Raw genomic sequence first — 25207 nt, forward strand, 5'->3', positions numbered from 1 at the left:
TCCTACGTTCTGTGGCAAGGAAGAACAAACATTCTCCTCCTTTACAGCAGCCTTTCAGATATACGAAGACTGCTGTCATGCTCCTCCTCAGTCGCCTTTTCTCCCAGTTAAACTTATCTAAATCTCTCAACTAGCTGACCCCAGGACTGTCCAGACATAGGCCACCTCTTCCCCTCAGACCAGGTTACCTGGGTCCAGCAGAGAAAGGCACAAAGGCCTAAGGGGACCAGTTCTGGGAGTTCTCTGGGTTGAACCACTGTGGGTTGTAAACCTGGGCAGCAAGCATAGGACATGTAGGGGGAAATGGAGTGCAGAAAGTAGTGCTGGACCCTCCCAATAAGTGCCATGTGGTACCCGTGGGAGTGGTTCTGCCTCCACGTGGTGCTCAGGCACTACCTACGGCCCAGTATCCCCAACCCTGCCCACAGCATCACAGGCCTTTAGGCTTCCCAGACAGGGGCATGGGCCCGGATAGAAATGCAACCACCTCTGTGGAGGGGAGCGGCAGCTGCCTTAGAGCAGCGGGTGAAGGAGATGGCAGCTAGGTGGCACTGCTGAGAGGGGATGGTAAAATTACCAGGTCTGGAAGGTGGTCAGGACCCCCATGCTCAAGCCCTTAGCCAGATGCCCCAGGGTCTGTAACAGTCACAGGGACCAGGCCTTTAGGTAGCAGCACAGCAGCCCCTAGTGCTGTCCTGGGGCACTGGATCCATCACTGACTAAGTGCAAAGGAACCAGGAGCCAGCTTAAGTGATCAGCTGTAACTCAGGATCAGGCCAGACGGTTGGATTGTGATGGGTCCCGAAAATGTTCATCAGACAGGTGTTCCCTGCCAGAGAGGAAGCCACCTGGTTAGAGGGGAAGGAAGCAAGAGGGGAGGGACAATGGAAAGATTTGAAAGGCTCAGCTCCCCAAGTCATGGTTGGGGGTGGGAGGGGAATGAGCTGAGGTATGTTAGATTTACTACAGTGTGGGGTGGGCTCAGCTGTCATGCTTTGTCCCCACCTGGACTTGGATGAAGCCCGGTACCTTTGGGGATGATGTGTCCGTCGGGCAGTTTGATATCCTCAGTGCAGCGCCGGGAAGTGACAGTCACAGGCGGATGCAGGCGCAGCCTCTCCTTGATGCACATGGTGGTGAACAGCATCTGGCACAGGTCCTCCCTGTGGGGGGCAAAGCATCAGTGACAGCAGGGGGGCCAGGATGGGGAGCAGGCAGCAAGGGCAGGAAGAGCCAGGCAGTGGGCAGATCAAGGGGTGCCTGGGGGACTTGGGGGGCCAAGGACACTGTACAGAGCGGGGCCAGGCAGACAAGCTAGGAGTCTAAGGTGAACACATGACCAGCCCCATCTCACACACTGACGGATGGAGATGACCTGGAACTACTAAAAGCCATGTAGTGAAGGGGGTGGGGGCATTGATCAGTCCCCACTGCAAAGGCTGCCTCACCATTCAAGCTCCTCTGACACCCTGCCCTTCATCAGCTCTTGGATCTCCTCCCAACATTGCTGCTGGTACTTAGGGTGGTGTGCCAAGTTGTACAGCACCCAGGAGTGCTGGCTGCTGGCTGCTGGCTGTGGTATCATGGCCTGAAGAAAAGGGTACAGACAAGGTGAGCACTGCTGTGTGTAAGCTGCTAGCAAGGTCAGTAACAGAAACACCACAATGACATTGGCAGACTGTGAACTGAGCCTAATTTATGGATAGTATGTGATGGAAGTTGTATAGCTATAAGTGCTCAGCATATAATCCATAAATTGTAGTAGCCTGGAAAGCAGACTAAGACTGTTAGCCGAGGCCATTAGTATTGGGCTAGACCAGGTGAGGATAACAGACATTTGCTAAAAGCTGCAGAAGTGTAGCTAAAGCAGAGAGCCCTATTCCTGTTTCAGAGGGGACTTCTGCCACCATTACAACTCATCTGGTCAGCAAAGTGAAAGAAATAGGATATGGAAAGTAGGATTCCCAGATGGTGAGGGAAGGAGATAAGAAATCCTCCCTTCCAGAATGGCAAGCTTCACAAGGATCACAGGGAAGCCAGTTCCCAAAGTGTCAGTGAAACAAAGAAATCTGAACAAAAGCAATCAGAAAATGCTTCCTAAAATAAGCCATATATAGATATTAAGCATAAACTAGAGGGAAATTTGGAAACCTCAGCAAATTTGAAACAACTTGCTGCCAGTCTGCATGCCACCCTCCTGAGTTTCTCCGCTCCAGCTGGTAAAAGGGAGACTCTGCAGGTGGCTAGACAGGCACAGGTGTTTGTTCTTCTACTTTGAGGTGTAAGCAATAGAAGGTTGGGCTAAAGACCTGTCTCTTTCCTCTTTTATCACTAACCTGACTTGTATGGTACTAATCTCCTGTGTGCTAAAGGGAACTGTAAGTGTCCCTCATCTCTCTTTATAAACTTACAAAAAGGGTCCTGACCACAGACAGGCTGCTGTCTTGTCCCTCTAAAAGCCAAATGTTCCCGAGTTTGTGCTAACATCTGGGACAGGCTGGGGAGTGGAGAAGTGCAACAGGGAGTCCATCACTGTTACTCAACCCTGCCAAAGCCCAGTGCTGCTACCCTGGGGCACAGCTCCTGGGCCTGTCAGGCAGCTCCAGGACTCCAGAGCCCTGTGCAGAAAGTGGGGAGCATTGCCCATCTCAGCAGCCCAGAGCTGAGATGGTCCCACAGCTCTTGGGGGTGGGAAGGAAACTGCTCTTATCCACCGCACAGAGGGGAAATGGCAGACCCACACAGCCAGGGGTCAAGTCTGGATCTGAGGTCTACAGGGGCCCTTCCCCTTCCATTGCCATCCCCTCCCCTCATAGGGCACTTCCTCACCCTCAGACACGAAGGTGTTGGCCTCTGCCATGATGTCCCCATCTGACAGCTCCTGGCTGTCCACATCCTGCAACAGAGCATGTGTGAGCTGGGGCAAGCAGCATGGCCCTGGCTGCGCTCTCCACCAGGTGCCAGGGGAAAAAAGAACCTGGTGCAGAGACATTATATTTCAAGTGGGAGAAAGGGCAGAGGGACCTAAAAGAGACATCCTCTCTGCTGGCCAAGAGCATGTGGGTGATTCCAGGCCCATCACATGGCCCTGCTCTGCTGTTCCCATAGAGGAGCCTGGTACAGGATTAGTATTTGCCCAGAGGACACCAGACCCATCACCCCAAGTGCTGTTCATGCCCCTCTATATTGAGCATGCCAGGAAAGCGGCACTGGCTGGGACACCCCAAACAGTCTCTGAGGGTGGAGGCTTGAGTCCTGCTGTGACAAATCACAGGCTATGGGGATTAGCCCTACAAGGACCAGCCCTGCCCCAAGGGCCCAACCCCAGTGCAGCACTATGGCCAGCAGAAGTCCACAGTCTTGCCCTGCTTGGCCTGGAGCCAGGCCTCCCTGCCCATGCGATCCAGAGCCAGGTGGCACTGCTGCACCATGTCAGCCATGAAACGATGCACAGTGTCGCAAGCACGCCGGAGGCGCTGCCCGTCGGCTGTGAAGTGGTAGAGGCAGTCGAGGTAGAACAGTGGGCAGTCTTGGCGTATCGCCACCAGGTTACTGAGCTCCAGGATGGCTGCAATGTACTCGCTGGGCTTTCTGGAAGGAAACGTGGGGGCACATGATTGACCGGCCAGGGCAGGGGACACACCACAGTCAGAGCAGGCAAGAGGAGAGGAGACCCGAGATAAAGTCTGGTCTCTAGGCTGTCATCCTGCTTCCAAGTGACTCCAATAAGGGACTTCCTGCACCCCCAGCTCTTCCTCCCTTCTTTCCGGGACCACCCCAGGGCTGCAGGGAAGTTGTGGACACAATGGTCTCTCACTCCTGGCAGTTGCTGCTGTGGCTGAAGACACATTTCTGCAGGCTGTCCAGGGTCATGAGGCTGATTTGCTCAAACATTTCCAGGAAAGGGGAGCCCAACAACACCAGCTGCTGCCACTTGTCCTGCAGGGGAATGGTGCCCATGAGTGCTGTGCCCAGTAACTGCCCTCAGAGATGTCCCACACACCTGACTCACACACTGCAGGTGAGGGCATCTGACAGACGGGTACAGAAAAACCAGGAAAGGGTGGAAAGAGCCTTGCTGTGGGGGCTATACTACAAGTCCTAGGGACAAAGGTTCAGGGCTGAGTAGAGGGCAGGGGATAAGCATTCACCTCAGCTGGAGGGCTCAGAGATGACAGTGCAGGTGGGCAGCAGGACAGGGTGCTGGTGCAGTGATGGTGTAGCAGGGTTCAGGTACAGGGGTGGGGCACTCACGTGCATGATGTCGGTGCTCTGGTTAAAGATCTTCACATAAGGCTTCTGGATGTCGAAGTGAAAGGCTGGCATCAGCATGCGCCGGTGCCGTCCCCACCTCTGCCCATTGCTCAGCAGCAGACCCTCCCCTGCAATGACAAGCACTCAGCTTACAGCCTGGACAGCCTCCTCCAAAATCCTGCGTCCCAACCCAGAGCAGCCCAGGAGCTGGGTGCTCAGCAAACACCTCCCCAGTGCATACTGGGGCAGGCACAAGAGTGCATGCATGGGCCCCTGCATGAGCATACAGGGGGCATGCATGTGTTTGTGTGTGTGGCAGCCAGCATGCAGACATGCCTGTGTGCTTACATTTATGTGCCTGTAGGTGAGTGTGTGCATAAAGCTGCATGCATAGTCTTTACACCATGTGAATGTGACCAGTCACTGTTACTCATAGCCTTGACCTAACATCTCCTGATCCCCCAGAAGGTTCAGACCCAGGCCCTGGGGGCTCAAAGGTAAATAAATCATGACCACCCCCGCAAATTCAAGGTCATGTTGAAGGGGCCTGACTGCTCTGCTGCAGGGTCCAGAAGCTGCACTAGACCTCACAATGCTAACCCCCTCCTTCCACCCCCGAAGTACAGCTCAGGGTCCAGCTGTTGGGTGCTCCCGGCATAGTCCCTGGGGGCAGCTCATGGCCACGCTAACACACTTTTAGGCCTGGAGGAGGGAGATTGATCTCAGCAGAGTTTGCAGGCTGGCCCTGTACAGGGGATGGGAACTCCAAGGAGACTGAAGAGCCCCTAGTCCAGGCCACATCTGTACCTGGCTCATAAGATCTTCCCCATACACTATGGTGCCCACCTTGACAACTGCCAGGCATCAGGGACTGTTCTGCCTCAGCCCTTCCCCTCCTGATGCTGCAAACAGCCCATCCGTGACACTAAGCACAAGGGACCAGGGGTAGTCCAGGGATCACTTACCCAGCCAGGGCTTCAGGAACCCGTAGAACAGGGGGTCCTTGGGGGTAACAGCAAGAGCAGAGAGCAGAGGGGGTAAGACATGGGGTTCATGCTCAGACACAGACAGCACAGCAAGACATAGGTGGGCATGACTCCAGGGTTAGCCCTTGCATGCACACAGCCTGGCAGGGTCAGAGATGGTCTCTCTTAGGTGGAGGGCAGAGTTCACATGTCAGAATTAGTGAGTGCAGGATGGGGCTGGGCTGGTGGGAGCTCTTCATGTCACCATCCAATGGCCTATGAGGGACACCAGGATGCAGTTCCCAGGAAGGCTGCTCAGAGTGGCGGCTGCCGCACAGTCTGAGAAGCAGACACAGGAACCAACCTGCTGTGTTCAATGAAGGCGCTTGAACCACCTCCGGTGGCAGGCTGTTCCAGACCTTGGGGGCTCGGACAGTAAAGAAGTTCTTCCTTATGTCCAGCCTGAAACGATCTTGAAGTAGTTTGTGACCATTCGACCTCGTCATCCCTTGGGGCGCTCTGGTGAACAAACGTTCCCCCAGATGCTGGTGGTCACCCCTGATAAACTTGTAGGTGGCCATCAGATCACCCCTGAGCCTGCGCTTTTTCAGGCTAAAGAGCCCCAGGGCTCTCAGCCTGTCATCGTAGGGTCTGCTTCCCTGACCTCTGATCATGCGCGTGGCTCTTCTCTGGACTCTCTCAAGCTTCTCCACATCCTTTTTGAATTGTGGAGCCCAAAACTGGACACAGTACTCCAGCTGCGGCCTCACTAAGGCCGAGTACAGGGGGAGAATGACGTCCCGGGATTTGCTTGAGAAGCATCTATGGATGCAAGCCAGCGTTTTGGTCGCTTTACTAGCCGCCGCATCGCATTGCAGGCTCATGTTCATCTTGTGGTCAATGATGACCCCCAAGTCTCTTTCTTCCATAGTGCTAGCCAACATAGCACTGCCGAGCCTATAAGGATGCTGCGGGTTTTTTTTCCCAAGGTGGAGAACCTTGCATTTATCGGCGTTGAACACCATCAGATTCTCGTCCGCCCACTTGCTGAGCCTGTCCAGGTCAGCCTGGATAACCTGCCTGTCTTCTGGTGTGGATGCTTTGCCCCAAAGTTTGGTGTCATCGGCGAACTTGGCCAGTTCTGATCGCTTCTGACTCCAGTGTCCACATCATTAATGAAGATGTTGAACAGTATGGGTCCAAGGACAGAGCCTTGGGGGACCCCACTGGTCACAGGACACCACGATGAGTGACTTCCATCGATTACTACCCTCTGGGTCCGACCCCGGAGCCAATTTTCCAGCCAGTGGATCGTGGAGGACCCAAGGCGACAATTGGCCAGTTTCTCCAAGAGGCGATCATGGGACACCAGATCGAAGGCTTTTTTGAAGTCAAGATATATGACATCAATCTCTTCTCCCTTGTCCAGGTGATAGGTCACCTGGTCGTAGAAGGAAATGAGATTGGTCAAGCAAGACCTACCCGCAACAAACCCGTGCTGGCTATCCCTTAAGATGTTGGCGTCGGCCAGTCCATTAAGGATGGCCTCTTTAATAAACTTTTCTAAGATCTTCCCCGGGATAGAAGTCAGGCTGATGGGCCTATAGTTAGCCGGATCCACTTTCCTCCCTTTCTTGAAGATAGGCACCACATTGGCCTTCTTCCAGTCTTCGGGCACTACACCAGAGCGCCAAGAGTTTTCAAAGATCCGTGCTAGAGGCTGGGCTATGATGCTCGCCAGCTCCTTGAGTACCCTGGGGTGAAGATTGTCAGGGCTGGCTGACTTGAAGGTATCCAGCTCCTCAAGATATTCCTTCACGAAGTCAGCATCAATGGAGGGCAGGGGATCACCCTCACCCGGACTTCCCTGTCCTGTAGCGGGCATGGGCGTCCCATGGGACTGATGAAAGACCGATGAAAAGTACCTATTTAATAGGTTGGCTTTTTCCTGGGCATCAGTTGTCAGTTGCCCCATCTGGTTCAGTTTTCATTTTTTTGCTTCAGGCTCCGGCTCCCCACATATCTGAAAAAGGACTTTTTATTGTCCTTGATGCTCAAAGCTAGTTGGAGTTCAGTTGCAGCCTTGGCTTTCCTGGTCTGCTCCCTGCAGGACCGGACCAGCGCAGAATAATCCTCCTTGGAGGTGACTCCCATCCTCCACCCTTTGTAGGCCTTTCTTTTTAGCCTCAGGAGGTCTGCTAGGTCCCTGGAGAGCCAGGGGGGCTGCTGTGCCCTCTTGCTGCCTTTCCTCCGAGATGGAATAGACTTAGTTTGTGCATTGAGGATCGCTCCCTTGAGGAGCAACCACTCTTCTTGAACTCCCCTCTCCCCATGGTCATGGTCCCTTAGGGCCTCACTGACAAGCCTCCTGAGCTTGTCAAAGTTGGCTTTCCTGAAGTCAAGGACTTCCGTGTTGCTGGGAGGCAGCATACAGGGACCACAGTGCTGGTGCTACACAAAGGAGAACAACACAAGTCTCCAAAGAAACCAGCCTCTGTGTGCTGCCCCACGGCAGGTCACCCAGGCTCTGCCTCTGCCTGCTGCCCCATCTATGCTCGGCACTCCCCCTTCAGTGGCTGGAGGGGACTGCACTGCCCAACACCAGCCCATGCTTTGCGTCCTCCCCTTGCTGTTCTCAGAAGCCCCAGGGTGGTGCTGCTGGAACACAGCTCAACTCCCTTCCATGCAGCAGAACTAAGGCCAGGGGAGCTGTAGGACACAGGGCTCTAGCTGCCCCTGTGCAGGTCTGAGGAACCCCAGTTCCTGCTAGAGTTCCACACAGGAAGCAGCTAGTCCATGTTTTTTATGCCCAAGATGGGGGTTGTAAGGGAGGAAGCAGTGCCCACCTCTGGGCTCACTGCCCACAGCCCCCTGAGGTGTTTGTCCTGCTTCCACCTTCCAAGCACAGTAGCTCCTTGCCCAGCTTCCACAAGCCTGGTGGGAGCAGGGAGCAGTCTGGATGCACCTGGATCAGAATGGCAGGGCCTGGCTGGGTGGGACCGTAAAGCATCCAATAACACAATGACTTAAAAGTCCAAGAGGACACTGCGGGGCAAGGAGATGGCACAAATTACAGTGCTAGGGAAACCCTGGTGTCTCCAGGGGAGATACAGCATGGAGAGGCATTGCGGACTTGTTCTTCCTTCCTGCCACCAAGCAGGGACAGGGAAGGACCCAGGCCCTTGCTTCACTCAGGGCAAACTGATGCCAACTTAGTATGAAACAAGAGATCTGAGAAAAACCCAGAGAAATGGGCACAGGCGGTGGGAGAAAATATTATTTGGGGGGCTGAGAAGTGCACGGTGAGGGCGCTAGGCATGGGGCTGCGACAGTGGGGCATGGCAGTGGTGCTGGAGCAGTGGAGCTGCATGGAGCTGAGCACCTGTGGGGCCCTGGCCTGGCTACTTGTCGAGTGGCACCAGGCACTACGGGACAGCGGTGCTGCAGTGCTGTGCTGTCGCAAGCCACTGCAAAATTAGTTTGGGGGGACTAAGCCCTGTTAACCCAGGCCTTCTGCCACCTGTGGAGATGGGGCCCAGCTAAGACAGACAGAGTCAAAAGGGAGGAAGGGTTCTGGGGAGTGAGGCCACTGATAGAGACCAGCATGTGACTTTTACAGCAAAGCTTGGCCAAAGCCTTGGGAAGCAGGCTGCTGGGGTCAGGCCCCATGGTCCCCCACAGAAGCCAGCATACCTGAGGCCATAGTGAGTGGCTTGAAGTAATCAGGATGCACCAGAGTCAGGAGTGGAAGGAAAGGCCCGGTCCATGACAAAAAGGCGTAAGGGACACCAGCTGGGACACCAGGACCATTGTCTTCTCACTGGACTCAAACTGAAGGAGGGACAGGGCAGTCAGTGATGGACCAGCCACCCCACATGGGGCACCAGATCATACAACAGGTGAGGCAGTCTGGCACTGCCCGAGGGGAGCAGCCCCTTCCCATGCAGCACCACATGAAGGATTGCAGCAGAGACAGGCAGAAAAGACCCTGAATTCAAAGAGCTGGAGACACTCATCTGCTATCTGCCCACTTTGAGATCCCCAAGCAGACCTGTCTCCCTTTCATGCATCAGGTTGCCTCTTGTTTGGCAGCCAGGTCACACTGGCCAAACACCGCCTGCTTGCTCCTTCGGATCCTGGTCCTCAGCCAAGCAAGTGGACTGAGAAACCAACTCTTTCCACCTCAGAGCCCCTGGGAAACAGCCCTACACCCACTGCTACTGCGAAGAAGCTGCTGCATTTGAGCCCACTCCAGCAGAGGAAGAAGATCAGAGTGAAGGGGAAGAGGAAGGGGAGAGGCACAAACTGGGAGCTTATAACCAGCATGGAGCAACAGGATTAGGCCCAACCCAAGCATCAGGAACTTCACCCGAGTCAGAGTGAAAGTACAATAGAGTAGCTGATGAAATATAACACTAAGCAGTGCAAAGCGATGCACGGCAAAAAAACCCCATTCCTCCTTAGGCAACCAGCACAGGACATAAAAAGCAGAAAAAAGGGATTCTACAAATCAGTCAGAAGTAAGGGGAAGACTAAGGAAACTCTAGGAAATCATACACTGAAGTCCATCTATTAACAGATGATGCAAAAAGGCAGATTTAATGCCTTTTTACTTCAGTCCTCATGAAAAAGATCAGCTATGAGTGAAATCTCTTGGTTCCAGGGTGCTCAAGGGATGTAGAGGCAGGAGACACTGACATCCTCTGCTCCTCCTTGTCTCTCACCCTGGGGAAGAGGAGCAGCACTGATAGCTCCACTCCCAACCTCTATGAGGAGGCAGGAAAGAGGAGAGGAGCTGCAGTCTCCAGTAGCATGCCCTGGCTTGAGAGCAGATGGCCACATGGAGCCATTGTGATCCTGAACCACTCCGCCAGGGGTGTGCCACAGCAGCTGCATGTATGTCCCACTGCTAAAATTCTACCATTTTGAAATGTCTCCAAGCACATTACAATTGGAAAGGTTTCAGATGTTAGCTTGGTCTGCACTTGAAGAGTGCTCAAAGAACTGGCAGAGATAATTTTAGAGTGGATGTGATATAACCTGACTTAAGCAAGGCATTTGACACAATCTCCCATGACATTCTCATTAGTAAGCTAAGGAAATACAGACTAAATCAGGGGTCAGCAAGGGTTATTATTACTGGCGGGGTGGGGGCACAGAATGACAGAGTTTGGGTTGGAGATGTGCAGGCATTAGGATTTGGTCATGATTTCTCCCTGACACCTCCCTGGGGTCCAGGAGAGACTGAGCCACTGATGACTACTTATTAAGCACAATGCTCCAGCCAGTAGATGAGGGGTTGGCCCTACAGCTTGCAGGACAATTTCAGCCTGCAGAACCTTTGGGTCTGGCCCCTGGAGGCTTCCTCTGCACTGTGCTGCAGTCAGATGCCTGGGGCCCCAGCAGGGAGCCTTTCTGCTCGGAGGAGGAGGAATATGGTCTCAAATTGCACCCAGAGAAATCGAGGTTGAATATTGGAAGAAATTGCACACTATGAGGTTGGTTGTAGAATTTCCATCTCAGGAAGTTTTGAAGAGCAGGCTAGACATACACATCTTGAAGATAGTTTAGTTCAGGGGCGGCAATTATTTTGGCTGGAGGGCCACTTAAGGAGTGTTGATGAGCCCTGGAGGGCCACAAGAGTAGTCACACCCCTTAGCAGGTGCCCTGCCCCCAGTCACCATCTTGGGCCCAGAAGTCCCTCCCCCTTACCCCAGACTTCTACCACCAGAAGTCCCTCCCCTTGCCCCGCCCCCTCCCCCCAAAAGTACTCCTTTTGGGAGGGGAGGGCTGCCTTCTTGGAACCAGAAAAAAAAAACAAATCGTATTTTTGTCCTGATTTGTATTTGCTTAGTGCATATAGAGGTGATTGCATAATACCTCTAAAGCAGTCTTAGTCTTGTATATTGAGTGGGGAGTGTGGAGTGTGGTTGTAGTATGTGTATATGATGGGGTGTGGGGGGGTTGGGGGTGTGGCTGTGTGTGTGTTGGGGGGAGACAAAAGGGTATGTTGGGGGGTGTATATGTGGGGGGTTGTGGGGGCAGGGTGTGTCCGTGTGGTGTTTGTGGGATGTGAGGGAGGGTGGAGGGTGTGGAGATGCTCACCCTGCACACTCGTCCCAGGGCGCACAGCTCCGGCAGTGGCAGCAGCAGACAGGGACACTGAGGGCACTCATGCCCTGAACAGGTGCTGCCACCCAGTAATGTGTGGCTCTGACCAGTGCTGCACATACTGGCAAGGAGTACAGCCTGGCTGGGCTGCCTCTATCATGCAGGGCTCTGCGTGGCATACATGCAGCTCTGCACCACCGGGGGAAGCCCTGTGCGATGGAGCTGGCTGCCTTTGCCGTTTCCTGCTGTACAGGTCCTGGGACTCCAGGGGGAAGCAGGGGCCGGGGCTCCCCTCTACTTCCAGCAGAGTCCCCAAGGCCTGCATGGTAGAGAGCGGTGAAGGCAGCCAGCTCCATCACTTAGGGGTTCCCCTGGCAGCGTGGAAGTACACGTGCACCACATGGAGCTCCACACAATAGAGGCAGGCCAGCCAGGCTGCATTCCTTGCCAGCACGTGCAGAGCTGGCTGGAACTGCGCACCGCCGAGCGGCAGCACCTGCACAGGGCATGAGTACCCCCAGTGCTGCCTCCTGCTGCTACTGCTGCCACTGCCGGGAGCTGTGTGCCATGGCAAGTGGGAGGTCTCCACACTGCCCCACCCAAGGTCCGTGCTCCTGCCCTGCCCCCCCCAGCCCCCTTGGCATGGGCTTCACGCTGCCACCAGCCCTAGCCCCACACTCCATGCTTCCACCCAGTGGCAGCTCCCTGCCCACCTAGTGCCTGGAGTGAGTGGGACACCAGGGAAGCCAAGCAGCTCCCCCAGTGGCTGCAGAACAGCAGCCCTGCCTGGAAGCCACATGCTGGCTGAGTCAGGCCCTCTGCACATGAGGGTGGGAGTGAGGCACAGGGTCTGGGTACAATTAGTTGGTGGGTGCCCATGGGCTGGATGAAACTGCCTGGCAGGCTGGATCTGGCCTGCTGGCCATATTTTTCCCACCCCTGAGAAAGACATGGTCCTGCCTTGTTCTGGGGGTGAACTAGATGGTCTCCTGAAGTTCCTTCCGCCCTACTTTTCTATGATTCTTTTCTATGGTCTACAATGCCAAGCTCTGAATCCTCGAAAGCAGTGGGGGAAGTGCAATGGGGTGCACAGCAGAGAGTTTTCTAAAGATATTGTTTCAGCATGCAGCAAAAGTCAAAAAGGGAAATAAAATGGTGGGAATCATTGGAGAAGCAGGATTAGTTTGGTAATATGTGTTATTGGACACGTATGGAGCTGGGAGGATGCTCTTCCTGAGGTCTAGGAATGAAGCAGAACCAGCCTGAGCTAAATAGCAGGTTGTTCCATCCCATTCTGTAAATCAAAGTGGTCATTGAAGAAAGGAAGTGGGCAGGAACCCACGGAGCGAAGAGGATTTATCAGAAGCAGTTGGAGACCAAGAGCAAGTGAAACAGATCAACTGAATGATGTAAGAATAAAAAAGGGGACCTGCTTGGGAAGTACACAAAGGTTGCTAACCTAGGATGTTAGCTAGTCATTTGAAATGAGCTATAAGTTTTTGGTTCATTACTTCACTGGAGTAAAAACCAATGATTTAATACAGGCATGAATTTAGAGCTCATGACACCTGACCTCCTCCCTCTGCTGACCTGTCTGTTCTCCACAGGAGAAAACAACCCCCTTCCCTTTTAAATGGACTTATTCTTTTACATACAGTGAATTTAACCTTTTTAACAACTGGGCATGTTTCTCTGCTCCAGGAATAGGCATGCCTGCCCCAAGCAAGAAAGTGAGCCATGGGCAGGAGTCAGGGAGGCTGTCCTTTCATTCTCACCCAAGCAGGAGCACCCAGTCCTGTCCTCCCCTGAACTAACCAGGGCAGCTGTTTTGGGGCTCTGTGCTGGAGTGCAAAAAGATCCAGTCATGCAGACAGCTCCCTGGGGGATGTGATGCCATGGGGGCAGGGAGCAGGGAAGGAGTATATGTGATCATCACCGGGGATCCAGGTTTTCTGTTTCCCAAAGAAAAATGGGAAAAATGCAGATTTGCTCTTTTAACCGAGAAAAATGCAAATTTTTCATTTTAACGAAGAAACACAGTTTTTCCACTTTTGCAGAGTTCTCTGTACACTGGCAGAGTTCCAGCCTGCAAGAGGCTTGGGGGAGTGGGAGAAGGGTGATCAGGCAGGGGACACCATATGCATGTGTGCATGGCCACCAGGCAGCCTGGAGAGCAGCTTCTGGCAGGTAAGTCTGGTGGGGGAGGTGGGGATTGAGGTCCCCATAGGGAGGGAGGGAGTTGGGCAGGGCTGGGGCTGCTGCCCAGCCCAGGTAGTGCATGAGGCTTGGGACCTGGGGCCATGTATGACTGCAAGGCCTGGGACAGGCTCAAGACAGTCGCGGGCAGCTTGTCCAGGGGGCAGAGGAAGAGGAGCTGGCTCCCCACTGCTACACGCATTCCTGGGGGAGCCATGAGGGGGGGCACGTACCCCCCAGATTTGTGCACAGAGCAGGTGTGGGCTTCCCGCTGCGGGTTTGGGCTCCCCGCCCTGCTGCCCTCCCCCCTGGGACTCTGTGGCCCAGCAGGCAGGACCTGGAGCACCAGAGCAGAGTGGGGCTGGGCAGAGAAGCTCTTGCCACTGCTGGGAGCTCTGCACCACACTGGCAAGACACCTCCTGCATGCCTGGCAGCAGCAGGGGTGAGGGTAGAGACGGTGACATGGGGTTGTGCCCCTCACTGCTGCCAGGTGGGCAGGGGGTGCTTCACCAGGGCAGCACAGGGCTTGCAGGGGCAAGGAGCTTCCCCACCTGGCCCCACTTTGCCCTGCTGCACTGGGTCCCACCTGCTGGACTGCAAAGGCCCCAGAGGCAGAGCAGCAGAGGGCAGCCCACAACCTACTCCACCCCCTAACCTCCATGGGCTCTTCTCTGGCTGCACCACCCATGGGGGCAGCTGGGGCTCAGGTGCTGCTGTGGAGGGCAGGGGGCTATGGACCAAGGTCTCTGGCCCCGTAGTCTTGGCAGCTGGGAGCCCCCTCTGGCAGGGCTGGTCAGGATGGGCAGTCTGCAGGTGGAGAGTGAGGGGCACCGGCAGGACCAGGATTTTGCAGGCAGGGAGTGAGGGGCACTGGCAGGGCTGGGGGGCTGTGGCTTGGGAGTGAGGGGCCTGGACCTGTGTCCTGGTGAAAGAGAGAGGCAGGGGCAGCTCTGATTTTCCACGATAAAAAACCCAAAATCAAATGCCAAAATTTATAGGTATTTAGAATTTATTTCATTATAGTGATTGAGGCACTGGTAGCATGGGCGACTGGTGCCACCTTGGTCGGCACCAGTCGCCACCATGTGCCCCCCACAGGACCAGTCAGTGGCTGGGGGAGTCTCCTTGCAGCCAGTCTCGCTGACCCGGGGGGGTCCCCCCGTGGCTGATTGTACCAACCAGGAAGTGGCTGTGGCGCTTCATCCAGTGCTCCTGCTCCCCAGCTGGCGCTCGCAGGGGGGACACTGGTGCTCCTGCCTGCCAACCCTGCCCGTCGCCTAAGCAAGGAGCACGGCCTGTCAGGGGGTGTACCAGGACTCTCAGGGGGTGAACATGCACACCTGTGCACCCCCTACATGTCACCACTGACTGGTAGGCTTCCAAATATCTTTAAAATTGTAAATATATCAACAAAACATTGTGTTCAATTGATACCAATATATATATTGTGGCATTTCATTTTAATAATGGATTTTGGGTTTTTTAATCAGAGAATTTGCAATCAGATAATTTGTGATTTTTAAACACAGAAAACCAGGATCCCTGGTGATCACATCTAGTAAGCAGCCACTAGGGTTTCAAGAGTGCTAAGATGTTGCAAATCTTAACTTTGGTTCCCTTCAGCCCTTGCTGGGTTTGTTTACCAAGCTGACATCCACTCTGTTCATTAATGATTTGGCTGCTGGCAGAAAGCTTCCAACTCAAGTTAATACATAACATGAAATATGGAAGGACTGCAAAACACTTAAGAGAATAGGGCCAGACTTAGAAGGATCTTGATAAATTTGAGAGCTGGGCTAGAAGCCACAAGCTGAAGTTCAACACAGACAGATACGAGGTACTACCCCTTGGGAAGATTAATCAAATGTACAGAGCAGGAGATCACTGGCTGGATGGCGCCATCACCAAGAAGGATCCGGGGGTTTGTGTGGATCACAGTCTCAACATGTGATGCAGTCACTAAAAAAGCAAATGCAGTTCTGGACTGCATCAACAGGTTTAAGATGCAGGAGGTGATAGTGCCCCTTACTTGGAACTTGTTAGGCTTAGAGTATTGCATGTAGTTCTGGGCTCTGTAGTTTCAGGATGAGAAGTTAGAGAGGTTCAGAGGTGGGCAACAAAACGATACAGGAATTGGAAGGAGGTTAAGAGAAGGAGGCATTTTCAGCTTGCAGAAAAGGCCAGTCATCTCCTATTCTGTATTTGTGCATTCCCTAGCCTGAGCTGTCCCCATGCTCAACCCAGATTGTGTCCTTCACCAGGGATCACTGCCAACTCCATTACTCCTCTGGTCAGTAATGTCAGCAGGGATGGCAGGGGAGAGGAGAAAATGGAGGGTATAAGCCCGGGGCTTTGGTAGCAGCTGATGCATGTGGGTCAGGTAGGAGCTGGACTGACAGCAACATGCTATGTTTACTCCTTGGTCAGGAGCAGCCTCTTGACACTGCCCACTAGTACACTCCAGCCCAGCCCTGAAGGATGCCTCAGCAAGGGATGGAAGTGCAGGTACTATGCAATGCTATTCAGCCCTTGGTCCCTCAGCTGAGGCAAAGGGACAGGTCCAGGCCCTCTAAGGCTGGGGGAAAAGAGAGACCCTGTCACATGAGGATACTACTAAGATACTCTTTACTCCCTGCCAAGCCAGCTAAACTGCACTGACCTTGGCCTGTTTTGGACACAAAAGGAGCCAGACTGCTGAGGGCAGAGCTCTGATGCAGGGGCACCACAGAGCAGCCCTGTTGGGGGGACAAAGATCCCAATCCACATCAATGACTCAAGCAGGCAAGTCATGACACTGAGGTACCCAAGAGGCCTCAAGGGACTCGGGGAGTAGGGGGGGCAGCAAGGAGTGGGCTTGGAATCAATGTTTGGTTGCTATCCACCTGGGAATGGGACCTACAAACTGGTATCCTACCCCCTCCAGCCACTGGCCCAACCTGGCCCCTTCCCCCAGCCCCTGCCATGCCAGCTCTGGCCAGGAGGAGGCTTGCTCTGGTGTCCTGCCCTGATACCACAATGCCTGGGAGGAAAGAGCTAGGAATAACCTCAGCTGTGGGTGCAGATCTTGGGGAGACTGGAACAGGCACCAAGAGCCATAGGACAAGCTCAAGCTCTTCTGCCCCTGCAGCATGTTTCCAGCCTCACACCCTCAGTGCAACAGCACCAAGCTGATGCAGTGAGGAGACTCCCTGCAGGATCCTGCATCACGGTACCTACCATGCCCATGTGTCCCAGCAGCCAGTTGCGGCGCGGGGGCTGGGGGAAGCAGCTCAAATGCTGGCAGTTCATGTAGTAGCGATGGAAGAGGCCCAGGAGCTGCAGGAGCAGGCGGAGGAGCAGTGCCAGCACAGCCCGGAGCAGGGCGGAGATGGCATAAGTGCGGAGCAGGGTCTGCTCCAGGCTGAGCAGCTCCAGCACCCCGTCTGCGAGTGGCAGCATCCTGCAGGCAGAGACGGGGCACCATTACCAGGAGACACAGGGCACCGCGAGGGGGCCAGGCCAGCCTGGGCACTCAGCTCCAGAGAGGGGCTAGGCAAAGCCCCTGTGAGCAGGGGAACCAAGGGGGCAAGCCCCCAGTGCTGCAAACCCCGGGGAGCTGTGGGGAGATCCAAGCTCTGGCTGCCAGGGCGGGGGTGGAGAGAAGGAGGGGAGAGGAGGGGTTGGCCTCAGTAAAGGCAGCTTGTCCCAGCGGCCTCCGGGCTCCAACTTCTCCGCAGGAGTCTCCTTCGGGCTCTCCCGGGGCCCAGCCAAGCGCTGCCCCACACTCCTGGCAGGCGCTGGCTGAGCCCGGAGCCCGATCGTGGAGCCTGCGACACCAGGGGAAGGGCGCGGCCAGGGCTTCCCGCCATGCCAGTGCCCGCACCGCGGCACAGACCTCCCCCGGGCACTTCCAGCCCCGGGCTCGCGGCCGTGGAGCAGCTCCGAGCTCCGGCTCCGCCCTCCGGGGGCGGGGGGCAGGCCCGGTCCCGCGCCAGCTCGGAGCCCGGGGGTTGCATCGCGGGCGGAGCAGCGCCCTCCGTGCCCGGGCACCGCCCGCCCTGGCGCCTGAGGCTGAACTTGGTCCCATTCGTCCCGGTTCCTAATTCCTGGTTCTGGTTCCTTTTTCAAAGCTCATCTATACCCAATATGAGCTTCTTATTAATGAATTACACATTCTAAAGAGAGAGAATTTCATTAGGTATACATATTTACCAGTTAATATGTAAAATAATATCCTGCATCAAATACAGAGGTCTAAATGGAGATCAGATTAGGATGGGATTATGGGGCAAAATACTTATTGGGCCACCCCAAATTTCCTGTCGATGCAACTGGGGGATTGTCCCAAAGATCCCTGAGTGCAGTCCTGCCTGGCCCAAAGCACAGTTTGGCCCTGCCAGCCTGCCAAATGGCAGCCCCCTGTGCCCACTGTACTAAGTATATGGACCTGAATAAAGAACTGGCTTTTGGGCTAGGATTCGGCTGGAAATCCTTCTTGGGTCACCCCACACCATGCCTCTGTACCACCAGGGGACTCTCTTGGACATCCCTGACCACAGTCTTGCCCAGCCCAAAGCACAGTTTGTTCATGCCAGGGTGCCAACTGACAACTCCCCATTCCCACTGTACTAAGTATATGGGGTTGAATAAGGAACTGGCATTTGGTCTGGGAAATCCTTTTTGTGCCACCCCACACCATGACTCTGTGGCACCAGGGGACTCTCCTGGGAAACCCTAACCAGAGTCTTGTCCAGCCTGAAATGCAGTTTGTTCATGCCAGGGTGCCAACCGACAGACCCCCATGCCCACTGCACTGAGTATAATGGTTTAAATAAGGAACTGGCTTTTGGGGTGAGATTATGGCTGGAAATCCTGTTTGAGCTACCCTACACCATGCTTCTGTGGCATTGGGAGACTTTCCCAGACATCTCTAATGAGAGTCTTGCCTGGCCAAAGCACAATTTGTTCATGCTAAACTGACAACTCACAGCACCCCATGCTCACTGTACTAAGTATATGGGCTCGAATAAGGAACTGGCTTTTGAGTGGGATTACGGCTGGAAATACTTTTTGGACCACCCCACACCATGTCTCTGTGCCTCTGGGGGAGTCTTGCCTGGTCTAAAGCACCATTTGGCCATGCCAAGCTGCCAACTGACAGTCTTCCATACTATACTAAATATATGAGCCTGAATTAGAAACTGGATTTGGAGCTGGAGTTACAGATGGAAATCCTTCTTGGCCCACCCCACAATATGCCTCTGTACCACTAGGGGACTCTCCGGACATCTCTGATTGAAGTCTTGCCCGGCCCAAAGCATGGTTTCTTCATGCCAGGCTGCTGACAGCTCCCCATGCCCACCATACTAAGCATATGTACCCAAATAAAGATTTGGCTTTTGGGTTGGAATTATGGCTAGAGGTCCTGTATGGACCATCCCACACCATGCCTCTTTGGCACTCTCCTGGACATCCCTGACCAGAGGCTTGGAGCCAAAGTGCATCTTGGCTATACCAGGCTTCAACTTACTCCCCATCCCCATGTGCTATTTACATTGCTACCAATAAGGAGCTGCCCTTCTGCTGGGTTTGTTGAGCCCTATCTCAAGTCTGGGATCGTGTCCGGTATGCAAAAGCCAATAAAGATACCAGGGGTGAAAGTATAAAGATTTATTGCTAGCAATACCAGGTGCAAGCGGAATAATTTTACGTAACAAGCACACAGATTTTTAATTCTAAGCATCTTTTATACAGGAGTATTGGACCTTCATAAGCATTTTTGTTTGCTAATTGGTTATAAGGGAGTGACGCAAGGAGTTCTTTACTGAGCATGTCTCTATACCTGTGTTTTAGCTATGTATCTCATTTCCATACATGTATGTTTCATTAGCATACTTTCTCCCCACCTAGGGGTGTGAATCTTAATATTTAAATCAGCTCTTTGCCCTAGTCCTCTGATTCTGCTTTTGTTTTCAAGCCTCCTTTATCTAAGACTGTCTCCTCCTTATCATTGCAGGTGGGCATTAGTTACATAACAGAGACTTTTGCTTGGGCTTTGTGTAGTGGTTTCTAGGTCAAACCTGACAGGTTCATGGGGCAAACCACTCTTGGGATCATTCCAAAACACATCCCCACTACCAAGAGAGCCTGCTGAAGAAATCTGGGCATGATACTACTCAACCCAATGCTCAGTTTTTTAGTGTGAGCCTGCCATCTGACACCCAACCTTTAAAACCTGTTTCACCAGGCAGTGGATGGCAGGAAGAATGGCTGCATGCAAATATAGGGCACCTATACACATGATTGACCTCTTACCTGGCAGGAGAAACACCATGACCACTAAGGCAGTTTTCCTAGTGGCTGGGGATAACGGCTTTTTTGGCAAGGGATAGTGCCTGGGCAGAGGTAATGTACAGTTAACCGCCCACTTTCTCTTCCTGTGGGAAGATCTTGGCTTTATGCCCACTTTATGGAAATGGGCGACTCCTCCCTAGCTTGCTTCTTTGGCCATATGGATGAGGGCAAGTGAAACCCGGGGGCATCCAAACCCCAAACCTCCAGGCTTGGTCCTGCACATAGATTTCATAGATTTCATAGACATTAGGGCTGGAAGGGACCTCAGAAGATCAACAAGTCCAGCCCCCTGCCCCAGGGGCAGGAAGTCAGCTGGGGTCATAGGATCCCCGCCAGATAAACCTCCAAACTTCTCTTCAAGGCGTTCAATGTAGGCGCTTGAACCACCTCCAATGGCAGGCTCTTCCAGACCTTTGGGACTCAGACAGTAAAGAAATTCTTCCTTACGTCCAGCCTGAAACGGTCTTGCAGGAGTTTATAACCGTTTGACCTTGTCATCATAGGATGCCAGCCAAATGCTTTGGAAGCATCTGAAGCCCCAGAAAGGGGTGGAGGATATTTGCCAGTTGTACAGCCACATATGGTTCTTGAATGACTCACAGATTTGGAATTGACTTGGCTGATTTGACTTGGAACATGAAAAAAATTCCTAAAAAAAACCAAAACAAAGCAAAACACCCCTCTGTTCTGACACATGTTATTTAGCACGTTTCAGAGCAGACTCGATTAATTGAGTGACATGTGACCCTGCAGGCAATTTAATTAGAGAACCTCTCGGAGCCATTCTAATTAAAACGCCCCCTCCCCCCATCCTGGAACATGTGTATAGATGCCCCTAGGGATTTTTCACCAGCTTTTCACATTTGTCTCCAGCAGCCACCCAGAAACTTGGTAAAGTAACTTAGAACTGAAAGCTGTAATTAAAAGAAACCTGCTCACTCACTAGCCAATGTTAAATTAAAACAAATTTATTACAAGGGAAATGTGGAACAATGGGACTCTGTAAGCAAAACCTTAACTATTAACCTTTAAATGTAGCTTAGAATTGATCACAATAACAATCAGTGGCAGACCAACCCAGGGAGCTCCTTCTTAGCCCAGTCACTTGTGAAGGGAGTCTCGCCCAGGGCTGCCATCCAGGGACTCTACCACCTGCATCATCTTAGTAGTAATTCTGGGCAGGGAGGACCATCTCAGAGGCTCTGTTGCTCCCTGCTGCCAGGGGTTCATAGACTTAGAAAATCATAGAGAAGTAGGGCTGGAAGGGACCCCCAGAGGTCACCTAGCTCAATCCCCTGCCTAAGGCAGGATCACCCCTATCCAAACAATCCCATCATACTATACATCATAGACCTAAGACCTGAACTTGCTACAAGAAAGCAGGTGAACTATGGGAGCCACTGTCCTGCTTTTATGAAATGTTATCAATATATGCTCCAGAGATTCCCAGGTAGAGGCCATGTCCCAGCTATCGGGAAAGGCAAAAAACCCACAGTCCATATGCCAATCTGACCATGGGGTAAAAGTCTTTTCTGACCCCAGATATGGCAATCAGTCTGACCCTAAGTGAAGGGCAAGACCCTCCAGCCAAGACCCCTTGGCTTTGCTCTTAGCAGGAGAATTAGCATACCCCAGTTCAAGTCCCCAGCCTTAGCTCCGAGCACTCCTCCATGCTGCTGGGGGGGTCTCCCTGCCATTCCTCCATGGTGCCAGGGGGGTCTCTGCCATTCCACACCACTGGGGGTCTCCACCATTCTGCCAGGGCACCACCGGGGGTCTTGGTTACTTCATGGGGGGTAGGAGCCAGAGGCCCCGGCTCTCCACCACACCACTGTGGGTATCCATCACTCCTCTGCCCCGCCAGGGGTTTCTGCTTGTTCTCTTCAGGTTGCCATGGAACCCCAGATCTGTTAGGCTCTGCCTTGTATCAGTAGTAGGCTTGCAGGGCGGGGGGTTCAGCTGTTTTTACTATAGTACAATAGTACAGTATCGTGTAGACCCACTACAGAGCACTGTATTCGGAAGCACTTTTAATCTGAATAGTTCATTGAAAACATCCAGGGACTGACTCCCCTCTGGAATCTTTTCCTTTTGCCCACACCTGTGTTTTTCATCAAGCAGTATAGACACAATTTAAGCCTCCCAGCTATCCCTAAGATTTGTATGCTGACAGAATAACATATTCATAAAAAAAGGTTTAATGATCCCGATTGCTATGTTAAATGAAGGGCGTGTATTAATGATTCTGTTCTCCTTTAGATCTTAACTCTTCTATTTTCCCCTATATGAGATCTAAAACCAGTCCTTGAGACATTATCCTTAAATTTGAAATGCTAAAGGGTCAGAAGCACCTAATAACCCTCAGGTGATTTAACCTTCAGGTAATTTAACAACTTGACTTCCATACTCCCCAGATATGATTGAAAGAGTTTTTTCCAGCTGGACACCAGTTAGTGATGATGTCCCCCAGGTTACAGATCTGGAAAAATCTGGCCCTGGGAGACTCTCCCAGTGCCACAGAGGCATGGTGTGGGGTGGCTCAAAAAGGATTTCCATCTGTAATCCCAGCCCAAAAGCCAGTTCCTTATTCGAGTCCATATACTTAATACAATGGCTGAGGGGCTGTCAACTGGCAGCCTGGCAGGGCCCAACTGCACTTTGGGCTGGGTAAGACTCTGGTCAGGGATGTCCAGAAGAGTCCACCAGCGCCACAGCATCATGGTGTGGGGTGACCCAAGAGGGATTCTCGCTCATGATCTCATCCCAAAAGCCAGTTCTTTATTCGAGCCCATATGCTAAGTACACTGGGGGGGGAGAGGGGGGGAGGACTGTCAGTTGGGAGCCTGGTACTGGTATGGGGTGGCCCAAGAAGGATTTCCTTCTGTAATCTCAGCCCAAATGCCAGTTCCTTATTCAATCCTATATACTTGTACAGTGGGAATGGGGAGTTGTCAGTTGGCACCCTGGCATGAACAAACTGCGCTTTGGACTGGGCAAGACTGTGGTCAGGGATGTCCAAGAGAGTCCCCTGGTGGTACAGAGGCATGGTGTGGGGTGACCCAAGAAGGATTTCCAGCCGAATCCTAGCCCAAAAGCCAGTTCTTTATTCAGGTCCATATACTTAGTACAGTGGGCACAGGGGGCTGCCATTTGGCAGGCTGGCAGGGCCAAACTGTGCTTTGGGCCAGGCAGGACTGCACTCAGGGATCTTTGGGACAATCCCCCAGTTGCATCGACAGGAAATTTGGGGTGGCCCAATAAGTATTTTGCCCCATAATCCCATCCTAATCTGATCTCCATTTAGACCTCTGTATTTGATGCAGGATATTAATTTACATATTAATTGGTAAATATGTATACCTAATGAAATTCTCTCTTTTTAGAATGTGTAATTCATTAATAAGAAGCTTATATTGGATATAGATGAGCTTTGAAAAAGGAACCAGGAACTAGGAATAAGGAACCCACTTCAGCCTCATCTGTGGTGCTGGGGCCCCAAGCTGCGAACACAGGCAGTCGCGGCCGAGGGGCGCTGCCTGGGTCTCAGCAACTAGTAGCCAAACAACCCAAACCCAGGTGGGCATTAGGCACCTCCACACGCCTCTTCCAGCCTCCTGGGCCCTGCCCCGGTTGCTGCTCCCCACCTGCCAGCACATGCTGGGCACAGCTGCTGGAGGAGGAGCCTCCAAGGGGACTCAGGGTCATTCCCAGCCAGGGGCTTGAGTGGAAGCAGGGGTTTCAGGCCCCTTCCTTTCAGCCCCCTGTTAGCACCTTATCTCTGCTGAGGTGAGGCTGCTTGGTCTGTCTCAGCCATGGCAGCTGTGTCCTGCCACCCAGGCTCTGCAAGGAGGCTGTGCTGAAGGTCTGGGTAAGGGGACGTGGCAGTTCTGTGTCTGATCCCCATCTACTCTGGCACTGCTGCCCCTGAAAGTATCATCATCATGCTCCTTTATAAATCTGTGGTGCTCCACACCTTGAATACTGCACCCAGTTCTGGTCCCTGCACCTCAAAAATGGTATAGAAGAACTAGAGAAGGTCCAAAGAATGGCAACAAGGATGAATAGTGTTATGGATGGGCTTCCATATGAGGAGAGACTAATGAGGTCAGGTCTATTCGGTTTAGAAAAGAGGTGCTGGGTGGGGGGGCGGCTTGATAAGAGTTTACAAAATACTAAATGGCAAAGAGAAAGTCAATAGGGATTTCTTATTTACTCTCCCCAGACAAGAACAAGGGGTTACAACATGAAGCTAGTAAGCAGTAAGCTTAAAACTAACACAACCCTCCCCCTCCCCTTATTAAAGTTTGGAGCTCATTGCAACCAGCTGTGCTGGAAGCTGACAGTTTAGCCGGATCCACAAAGGGATTGAACACACGCTTGGAGGAAAAGGGCAGCAGTAGCTATGGAGCATGGGAGTGAGGGACACGGCCTCTGAATCAGAACTTCCTAGGCTTTAAACGCTGGAGGCGGCAGTGGGAGAGGAACACTGGAAAACCCTGGTCAGACCCAGTTCACTCCCTTTCCAGCATCTAATCTCTGCTGCCATGTGACACAGGAGACTGGGCAAGATGGATATAAGGTCTGACCTAGTAAATGGCAATTCTTAAGTTCTTATGACGGGGCTGGACTCTCCCAGTGATGCCCAGGGAGTCACCCACTGCAGCAGAAGGCAGATGCTTGTGTGGTGCCAGGGCAAGCAGGGTACATTGTGCCCACACCTAGTACCGCCCCTGGGGCTGCTCTGATTCCCCTGGGCAGAGCTTCTCAGCATGGTCCCTGCCGTGGCTGAATACACAATGCTTGCTGTCACGTGGGCTGCACGCTTCCCCATCGCTGCCAGCTCAAGCACCCTTAGTGCCCAGACCTTTGCACAACAAAGCCAAACATCATTGCTCTGATGCCTGTAGGTCTCCACTCCCCACAAATAAGTTTCCCTTTCTCTTCAGAGATGCTCATGTGTCCATCCTGTCTCATACAGGGCCCCACTTCTTCCCTGAGATACCCACAGGTTCTGCTTCCCCACAAAGCACAAGGTCCCTTCATCCCTCAAACACCGGCACACACGTAGGGACTCTCCCCTCCCAACGACCCCAGTGACACTGGGGGTCATCCCCAGAGCCCCCTTTCCCCTCAGACAGCTGCAGGGTCCCCACTCTTCACCCCCAACACAGCCCTCTTTCACCTCAGACACTTCCTTGGCCCCCTCCACCAACAGGGCCCTTCCTTTGCCCTCAGGCACCCCATGCCCCAACACCCCAAAACACAGACTGGCTCCTGGATTCCCCTCGGACAGCTGCAGGGGTACCCCCCCCCCCCCAAAAAACCACCACCCCTTTTTCCCGCACCC

General features: G+C 53.2%; 1 protein-coding gene across 1 annotated transcript; it reads right to left on the bottom strand.

Moving 5' to 3' along the window:
* Nucleotides 1-771: 771 nt before the first annotated feature.
* LOC112547994 (cytochrome P450 4F22-like) lies at nucleotides 772-19010 on the bottom strand. The gene is made up of 10 exons (XM_025191850.1): nucleotides 18952-19010; nucleotides 16744-16966; nucleotides 5220-5256; nucleotides 4255-4382; nucleotides 3818-3939; nucleotides 3357-3591; nucleotides 2822-2896; nucleotides 1449-1588; nucleotides 1030-1163; nucleotides 772-848 (listed from the first exon to the last, which is right to left on the bottom strand). Exons 1-10 carry the CDS (start codon nucleotides 19008-19010, stop codon nucleotides 772-774), a joined length of 1230 nt encoding a protein of 409 aa, XP_025047635.1.
* Nucleotides 19011-25207: the final 6197 nt, after the last annotated feature.

The sequence above is a fragment of the Alligator sinensis genome, unplaced genomic scaffold (assembly GCF_000455745.1).
Source record: "Alligator sinensis unplaced genomic scaffold, ASM45574v1 scaffold909_1, whole genome shotgun sequence".
NCBI lineage: Eukaryota > Metazoa > Chordata > Crocodylia > Alligatoridae > Alligator > Alligator sinensis.